This window comes from Babylonia areolata, chromosome 7 (assembly GCF_041734735.1).
Source record: "Babylonia areolata isolate BAREFJ2019XMU chromosome 7, ASM4173473v1, whole genome shotgun sequence".
Lineage (NCBI taxonomy): Eukaryota > Metazoa > Mollusca > Gastropoda > Neogastropoda > Buccinidae > Babylonia > Babylonia areolata.
In genome coordinates, this window is record NC_134882.1 from 30030949 (window position 1) to 30040948 (window position 10000).

The following is a 10000-nucleotide window of genomic DNA, read 5'->3' on the forward strand; positions in this document are numbered from 1 at the left end:
CTTTAGAGATAACCAGGAATCCGGGTTAATGATATTCTTCCAGATATATCTTGTCCTAAACGATATTTTGGGTGTTGATTTCCGCATACAACAATGGGTACTTTGTGGTGAACCTTTGTTTAAAACAATGCATTCCGGGCGATAGAAAAGAAATGGACTGCGTGCTAACATCTGCTGCCATACGATTACTGGATAAGGCGCAGGCTAAGCAAAGAACAAGTCTGAAGGTCCCTTGGTTGAATTACCACTAACCGTATTCCCAACTTTCCCACTTCTTCAGATACTGAATGGTTGTCTGAAAAACGTGTTCAGCATCCATATACTTAGAGGGTTAGGGGGTGCACGGGAGGGGTAGTACCTCAAGAGGGGGGGCTTGTCACGCTCTTCCGGGAGTGGTTCATCCTCTATTGGTCCCCACCGGCACCCAGCTCTCACCTATGGGTCCTAGAAGCTGCTAGCAGGCGGCAGCGCCCAACCCTCGGGCAACAGCATTGACAGGCTGGCTAAACTAGGTGAGGGTAGCCGACGGGTCTCAAACCCTCGGTGAGTTAGGGCTTGTCTACCCAAGCATGTGAAGACTGGATCCGGCGGACTCTGCGGAAGAAACCTTCATGGTTCAATGGAGAGGAAGGCGGTTGCAGCAGAGCACTGTGGAGTGCTGAGGGCAGGATGAGGCACACAGGACATCCTGGTCATCCACTGCATCCGTTTTCATCTCCAGTCGTCTTGACCTCGTCTTGCCACTGGATACATACGGTCTCGGACAAGAGAGTGAGGTCGATGGTGCGCAACTCCTCCTCACTATAAGCAAAGGCATCGCGCAAGTCATCAGTCATCCTTCATCCCATACCATCATTTTCCCCAAGCCCTGTGGCGACAGGCGAGCGACAAAGCGACAGGTGTGGATACACTGGCAGTCGTTTTTCACTGACTGGAGCAGCGGTGGAGATCGGCAGCCCCCTGAGCGACTGAACAGCCCCCTTCAGGACAGCACTGCTCACCTCCATGGCATGAGGAAGGGGCTAGAAAAGGTGCCCTAAACATTGCCTGCTCCACACCACCCTAGTCAGCATACCGCGGCTGACGGGGACCCTACTCAAGCGGTCGACACACAAAGGAAAGAAAGAAGAAAACAAGGAGCACCCCATTGACCACTGCCACATGGAACGTGCGTACGCTTCCGGACAGAGGCGATTCAGACAGACCACAGAGACGCACAGCACTCATTGCGAGTGAACTAACCAAGTACAACATCGACACCGCTGCCTTTAGTGAGACCAGACTGGCAGAAGAAAGCGAACTCTGTGAGCAAGGCGCAGGCTACACCTTCTTTTGGAGTGGTCGCGGACCTGAAGAGAGACGTGAGGCTGGAGTTGGCTTTGCAGTGAAAACAACCCTCGTTGGCAAGTTGGCAAAGGAGTGAACGATCGCTTGATGACGATGAAACTCCCTTTATGCAACGGGAAGAAGTTTACCACCATTGTCAGCGCCTACGCGCCCACCATGACCAACCTTGATGAGATCAAGGACAAGTTCTACGAGGACCTGACCGCAGTCATCACCACTGTTCCCAACGCAGACAAGCTCATCATTCTTGGTGACTTTATCGCGAGAGTTGGCTGTGACAGCACCTCCTGGGAAGGCGTGACTGGGAAGCATGGGGTTGGTAGCTGTAACAGCAATGGTCAACTACTTCTCCAGACACGTGCCGAGCACGACCTTCTTATCACAAACACCGTCTTCTGCCTCCCTACCCGTAACAGGACGCCATGGATGCATCCTCGCTCTGGGCATTGGCATCTCATCGTCAGGAAGAGGGACAGGCAGGACGTACGAGTCACGAGGGCCATGTGCAGCGCCGAGTGCTGGACAGACCACCGCCTTATCGTCTCCAAACTCAACCTCCGCATCCAGCCCAAGAGACGGCCTCAGGGCATGAAAGCACCCAAACGCCTGAATGTCAACAAGCTGGAGCTAGGCAACATCAAGCAGAGCTTTGCTGACACCCTGGAGGAACGTCTTGAGTCCACCGTGCTGGACAACCAGAAAGTGGAGGCAGCATGGGGCGCACTGCATGAGACGGTGTACAACACTGCCATGGAGTGCCTGGGGCCTTCTGCCAGGAAGCACAAAGACTGGTTTGATGAGAACTGCACTGAGATCAAGCAGCTGCTGGAAGACAAACACCAAGCCTACAGAGCCCACATTGAAGATCCCAAGTCACAGTCACAGAAAGACACACTGAAGAGCACACGCAGCACCATCCAGCTGAAGCTGCGGCAGATGCAGGATTCCTGGTTGAGCAACAAAGCTGATGAGATCCAGGGCTTTGCAGACAGGAACGACATAAAGAAGTTCTATAACGGCCTGAAAGAAGTCTACGGTCTCACCACCTCCGGATCTGCTCCACTCCTCAGTGCTGATGGTTCTACCATAATCACTGACAAGGACGAGATCCTTGAGAGATGGGCTGAACACTTTGACAGCATACTGAACCGCCCTTCCACCATCAATGATGAAGCCATCGACCGAATCCCCCAGGTGCCAGTCAGTGAGTCGTTGGATGCCATTCCAACTTTGGAGGAGACACAGAAAGCTATCCATCTGCTATCCAATGGCAAAGCCCCTGGCTCAGACTCCATTCCAGCTGAGGTCTACAAAGAAGGTGGTATGGCACTAACTGAGAAGCTTCATCAGCTGTTCCAGCTCATCTGGCAGAATGAGGCAGTTCCACAGGACTTCAAAGACGCTTCCATCATACACCTGTACAAGCGCAAAGGAAATCGTCAGGCCTGTGACAACCATCGTGGAATATCCCTGCTGTCCGTCGCAGGCAAGACTCTGGCCAGAGTGCTACCCAACCGTCTCATAGCGCACCTTGAGCAAGGTCTCATACCAGAGAGCCAGTGTGGCTTCTGGAAAGAACGCGGGACTATCGACATGGTGTTTGCTGCCAGGCAGCTCCAGGAGAAGTGTCAGGACCAAAACGCCGACCTTTACTCCACCTATGTCGATCCGACCAAAGCCTTCGATACTGTTAGCAGAGATGGCCTTTGGAGAATCATGGCGAAGTACGGATGTCAAAGAAAGTCCATCACCATCATACGGCAACTACACGATGAGATGCTGGCCCGAGTCCAAGACAACGGAGAGACTTCAGAAGCATTCCCTGTCTCCAACGGAGTCAAGCAAGGGTGTGTTCTTTCCCCCACCCTGTTCAGTCTCATGTTTTCAGCCATGCTGACAGATGCCTTCAGAGACGCTGACGTAGGCATTGGCATCAGGTACCACACAGATGGCTCACTCTTCAACCTCAGGAGGCTTCAAGCAAAAACCAAGGTGAGGACAGACATCGTCAACGACTTCCTGTTTGCTGATGACTGCGCTCTCAACGCTGCCTCCGAAGCTGACATGCAACACAGCGTCGACAAGTTCTCTGCTGCCTGTGACAACTTTGGCCTCACAATCAGCACAAAGAAGACTGAGGTGATGCACCAGCCAGCTCCAGGAAAGCCTTACGTTGAACCAAACATCTTCATCAACGGGCAACGACTGAACGCGGTGGACAAGTTCACATACCTGGGCAGTACACTCTCTCGCACAGTTGTTATTGACGACGAGGTGAATGCCAGACTCGCCAAAGCCAGCGCTGCCTTTGGCAGACTCCATGAGAACGTTTGGAACAGGAGAGGCATCACCCTGGAGACGAAGCTCAAAGTATACAAGGCTATAGTTCTCACCACACTGCTCTATGGATGTGAATCATGGACGGTCTACAAACGCTACGCCAAAAAGCTGAACCACTTCCACACCACCAGCCTTAGAAAACTTCTCAGCATAAAGTGGCAAGAGAAGATCCCTGACACAGAGGTGCTGACGCGATCTCCCTGGGGAGAACATCCTGAACTACAAATGGAGAGATACTTATGTTGTGTCGAAGGATTCGCAAGTCACAGTGACCGTCGCGTTATATCGGGGCTGAACTCAGCTTTCACATTGGTCAAAAAAACAATTACCCGAGGATGAAGAAAAGACTCTGATTTCAAATATCTGGTTGCCACTTCATCAGTTAAGACATCAGTTAAGAAAACTACGGTGATCCAGTGGCCTTGCTCAAACAGTCCTCCAAGGAACTGTTGAGTGCGGGAGACGAGGGGAAGATGTACAAAAGCCATGGACCGACAACACTGCAGAATGGATAAGAAAACCATATGCAGAGACCCTCACTTTGAAACTGAAGGGGTAGGACCATGGAGGAATCTGTTGAACGGTTCTTCTGCTAAGCACTCCAATGAATCTTTGCAGAATTTTAAGGGAGAAGAAGAAGAAGACAACGAAAGAGCTTTCAGTTTCATCTGCTCGTGAGGAAAATAACTATTTGTAGAGAAAACAGTTTTCAGTCCAAAGTGTTTTCCACACAAGGAAGGGACTTGTCCTACCATTTAGATGTTATACCAGTAGCTGCAATATTTCATATTTAGTTTCAATGCGACGTTAAAGCGTGACTAGTGACCCATGTATTTTACACCACGCCTGCTTAAAATTTATGAAGAATAGCACATGCCTGACCTAAGCGCAATCCTAACGCATTGGCCAGGGCTTTTGGTTAAAGTCTAAGGTTCGTCAAACTTTTTGAAAGTAACTACGGCAGGTGAGCCTAAGTGCGACAAGTGTGAATTGCGAACGGTTCGTGTACCGCCTCACTTCGTAGCGTTCTCACCACATACATTACACAATTTAATGTCTTCTTCGACCTCGTTCTGATTCCTTGATAAATCTTCTTTTCCAAGAACCAGTCAAACATCAGCTATTTCTGGCTGTATCCGCGCTCTTTCGTCTCTTCGTGTACCACAACACGAACAAGTTCACAAACGTGAATTCACAATCCTAAAATCAAGGACTTGAACTTTGACAGTTTAAGATAGCTGATTTAACTAGATGTGCGAATGAATTGTGAATGACCAGTGTTGGGAGAATCTAAGAAAGCATGCTGGTGACAGATCAGGACGTCAGTTTTGCAGGAATCTCCAAAATAGTGTCGTTTGCAATTAGACCATAGGGCATTTTGACTTTTAATGTATTTGCGAACGATGCTGCTCAGTTCTTGAGTTTTCTTAAAAGAATCTGTATGGTGTGTGTGTTTAAATGTGAGTTTGTGAGCTTGTGCATGTATAATCAAATCCAACAACAGAACAGTTTGGTGCAATGTTCCAATAATATGTAATATCCAATAAGTTCAAGACCTGCTTTTGTTTTAATTGTCAACATGTACCTAAATCCCATCGTTCGCAAATAGACTTGCCTGTTCGCGTTTACTCTCAGGCACCCCTGCTATTTCAAACGTTGAAAAAAAAGTGAAAAAGAAGGAGCAGCCGAACTGTTTTTGGTGAAACCAATTGGAAAAAGCCTTCAAAAACAGAAGAGCTACATTTGACGATCGTACGAACTGTTATCTGTACAATACGCACGTTCAGCTGGTCGCTTCGAATACTGGATCGTTCGCAGTTAAGCGTACCTATCCTATAGAGCAGGTTGACCTGGACGACCTGCGTAGCCATCATAATCAGGGCAAACACCTGTCTAGCCAACATAATGATTACGCTATTGCTTACATGGTCTATTGTTGTTTGATTTTGTTCTCTTTTTTTTTTTTTTTTTTTTTCAGTACCATTCCTTAACTGCCTTTATTAATTCTTTACTCATAATTGTTTGAGACGTATTTGCGTGCCAGCATGTGTACAAGGTGCATGTGGACATTTTTGGAATGCGCAGTTGATAGATGCATGCACCAAGAAATCTCCGTATGCGCATTAGTGTGTGTGTGTGTGTGTGTGTGTGCGTGTGCGTGTGTGTGTGTGTGTGCTTTTGTCTGTGTTGGTATCCCCCAGGGAACGGAACCTATCCAGTTCGACTTTGACGTGTACCTGGCCTACAGCTCCGAGGACGTGCGTTGGGTGTGTCAGCAGCTGGTGCCCTTGCTGGAAGAAGACCACGGCCTCCGGACCTTCTTCCCTGACAGGGACACCGTGCCTGGCACCATCATGGCTGAAAACATCACCAGGTCGGCCTTGGTTCCCGCTGAATTGTCGCCTCCGCTGAATTGTCGCCGGCGTCAATTTGGCGGAGGTCAGCTAACTGCTAATTTATCGCCTGCGACAATTTGGCAGAGCTCAGTTAACCACTGAATCGTCGCCCATTGGCGACAATTCAGCTTATCGGCGACACATCAGTGCTACTCAGTAAACGCCAAATTGTCGCCATTGTTTTGCTGTGTGTTGATAATGTTGAATACGAAAGGAAGTAAAAAAAGAATAAGAAAGAAAGTAATGAAGAAGCAGGGAATGAAATAAAGAAAAATAAAACAATAAAGAATTTGGAGAAGGAAGTAAAGAAAGAAGAAATCAGCTGAAATTTCGCCAATCCGCTGATAATTCGTCTAATATCACTTACAGTGAAAAGACGTTAAACTAAAGAACGAACGAACGTCAACCGGCGACAATTTGACGGTTCTGTGACCTGCTGATTTGTCGCCGGTCCGCCGACCCGTCGACAATTTAGTGGAGGTCTGTTTAAGCACTGATTTGTAACCGGCAAATCAGTGGACCGGCGACAAATCAGCGGTTAACTGAGCTCCGCCAAATTGTCGCCAGTGACAGTTCAGCAGAGGCGACAATTCAGCGATGGAAGTTGTGTACATGTTCAGTCTATCGGAGAAGAAGATATGAAGATACGAACACTTATATAGCACGAATCCTCAGTCGGAGACTAAGTTCTAAACACTTTACAACAAACACGGAGTCATTTGCACACCAGGCTGCCTACCTGTGTAGAGAGCCGACTGACAGCTGCCATTGGGCGCTCATCATTAGTTTCCTGTGTCATTCAAATCAGGTTTCAGTCATGCACACACACACACACACACACACACACACACACACACACACACATGCACGCACGCACGCACGCACGCACGCACGCACATGAATTGATAGACATGATGGTGGATGAAATAATATACCTCGTTCGCTCAGTTTGTGAACAGAGAGATGGCCGGATGGAATTATGTACCTCGTTCAGTTATGATGCGATACGTAGCATATAATTAGGGATTTGTCCGCACGCTTTGATGCTTACTTGAATCTGAAATTGGAAATTTAGTAGGCATGTGGATAGGCAGATGAATGGATGAGTTTTTATTTATTTATTTATTTACAAGTTTTTTTTTTTTTTTTTTTTTTTTGTTTATTTTGTTTTGCTTTGTTATTTTATTTTATTTTATTTTATTATTTTATTCATTTATTTATCATTTTTTTCATTTTTATTTTTATTTATTTTATTCAATTTTATTTTATATATTTATTTATTATTTATTTATTTTTCTTTTTTTCTTTATTTTTTCTCAAGGCCTGACTAAGCGCGTTGGGTTACGCTGCTGGTCAGGCATCTGCTTGGCAGATGTGGTGTAGTGTATATGGATTTGTCCGAACGCAGTGACGCCTCCTTGAGTTACTGATACTGATACTTACAAGTTATGGACTAACGGGAATGGAATAAAGTTTATGGACAGACAGACGGATGGAAGGAGTTAAATAAGCATTGTCCAACAAATGTCCACTCTACAAATACGTAGGAACTATTCTCGATCATAAGCTGAATTTTACTTCTAACGCTTTTTTCCTTCAGTATCCTTCACAGCGAGGGATAGATCAAAACATACATATCCCTTGCTTATGTATATTCCTTGACGATGACAGTTTGACCTGACCATCTCGTGTGTCGCACCAGATTCATGGACAACAGCGCACGAATCCTACTGCTGATCAGCGACACTTACGTCCGTGAAGAGTGGCGACTGTTCGAGTTCCAGCACATCGTCTACGCTGCCGTCGACCAGCAGAAAGACGTCATCGTGGTGCTCCTGGGTGACGTGGAAGCGGGAAGGCTGACGAAAGAGATGACGCGCATGCTGACGCGTGGCACCTTCCTGCAGTGGGGCTCCAGTGAAGAGGCGCAGAGAGTGTTCCGCGAAGGGCTGAGAGTGGCGCTCAAGACTGAGGACAACAGCTTCCAGACCATGTGTTAGGACTGCAGAATTATCCAAATGCCTAAACTTTTTTTTTTTTTTTTTTTTTTTTTTTTTTTTTTGGGGGGGGGGGGGGGGGGGGGGGTGTAGGGGGGAGGGGGGGAATCCAGTTCATTTTCTTTTCTGGCAGATATCGGTGTTTTGATTTCTCCATTCGCCCTAACCAGACATTCCATGTTTTTCATTGTTGATTTTTAGCCCTGACAATTCTTCAAATCAGCCGAGTGTTTTTAACAACTTTTCATACGATTCTTTATCTCCATCTAATGTGAATATTGCATCATATGCAAACTGACTGATTTCAAAGATGGTATCTAGTATGTTAATGCCTTTAATTTTTTTCATTTTCCTCAATCTTGCACGCCAGGATTTCTGAGCACAATACAACAGACAGGGAGAATTTGGATTTCCCTGGTATCATCCTCTTTGATTTTCTAAACTTTGTATACGTTACCATTCTCAATAACATATGATTTTATATCTGTGTAAAAGGTATGAATCCATATACATAAATGATCACCAAATCCAAAGGCTTTTAATTCTTTATTCGTGTATGACCAATCTGATTGATCCAATGCTTTTTCCCAAATCTATTGATACTAACATGCCTGGACGATATTTTTTTTTTTAGATAATGCATAGTCATGCAGGGTTCTTAAGCTATTGCCTGGAATAAAACTTGTCTGATCATATTCTATCAGCTTTGGCAGATTTTACTTAATTCTATTAGCTATGCACGCAGATCCTATCTTACAAGTGACCTTTAGCAACGATATAGGCCTTCAGTTCTGTACATATTGTTTTTGTTTATCTCCCTTTGTAATTATCCCTTCTTTTTACGTTATTGACACTTCTTCCTTTTTGAAACACCATTTTTGATTTGTTGTTTTTTTTATTTTGTTTTCATTTCAGTTTATTGTAAATAAATGTTGTACAAAAGAAAAAATAAAAGTTGAATAATGTTTGGTTCGGATATTGCTTTGTCCAAGATTCCTGCGTAACGGGTGTGTTTACAAGAAGAACAATTGTTCAGGGAAAAAAAACAACAAACAAATCAGTTTAATGTTAACGTGTTGGCATGTTGACGTGTGGGACGCGTTTATGTGTATGAGTTGGAATATTGAACTTTGATGTCATGAAATCAAACACACGCACGCACACACTCACACACACACACATACACATACACGCGCACGAGAGCAAATAAAACCCCGTTTAGAGCTAACCATACATTAAAAATGATACAACGAAACGCACATGTATATGAAATCAGACAGACATGTAGGCATGTATAGTTATATATGTTTGTTCATTTATTTTTTCACTTTTGTGTTGATATGCTTTTTGATTATTATTATTATTATTATTATTATTATTATTATTATTATTATTATTATTCCAATAAAGAAGTTCACACGGAAAGAAGTTCCATTACTCTGACAAAACAACAACAACAACAACAAGAAAAAAAAAACCGTGTTGATCAGGGTGGTGCTGTTTCCTGTGGGTAGATTTCAATTCACTCTTGTTTGAGAGAGGGAAGGAGTGAGAGGTAGCGGAAGACAGAAAAAAAAAAAAAAGAAAAAAAAAAAAAAAAAGAAAAAAACCCAAACAACAGAACCCATGATGGACTGACAAGAGAACATCATTGCAGAATGGACAAGGTAACTATTTGCAGAGACTCAGGTTTTGAACCCCAACCCCAAACTGACAGAGCCTGGGGAATCTGGTAAACGGTTACACAGTGCGGCGCCTCGATGACAATTCACAGAGTGAATGGTGACGGAGGAGAAATGTTGTTTAATGTTCCGTCACACATATCGGTGATTGAAGACATTTTGTAAAAGTATTTATGAATACATTTGAGTATTATCGGTTAGAGGGGGTGGGAGGTGTCAATGAATGGAGGGTTGCGGG

The 10000-nt window shown here is 45.1% G+C and overlaps 1 protein-coding gene across 4 annotated transcripts in view; it reads left to right on the top strand.

Moving 5' to 3' along the window:
- Window positions 1–8119, top strand: part of LOC143284224 (toll-like receptor 2 type-2) — a 16709-nt gene extending 8590 nt beyond the window's left edge. For 2 of the 4 annotated variants that reach the window (XM_076590893.1, XM_076590890.1), the window contains exons 5-6: window positions 5889–6061; window positions 7786–8119. In XM_076590893.1, coding sequence (XP_076447008.1) covers window positions 5889–6061; window positions 7786–8083 — 471 coding nt within the window. In that variant the 3' untranslated portion in view covers window positions 8084–8119. Of the gene's footprint in view, window positions 1–5888; window positions 6127–7785 lie in introns of those variants that run through there. The other 2 variants (XM_076590891.1, XM_076590892.1) reach the window with 2 other exon arrangements.
- The last annotated feature ends 1881 nt before the right edge of the window (window positions 8120–10000 follow it).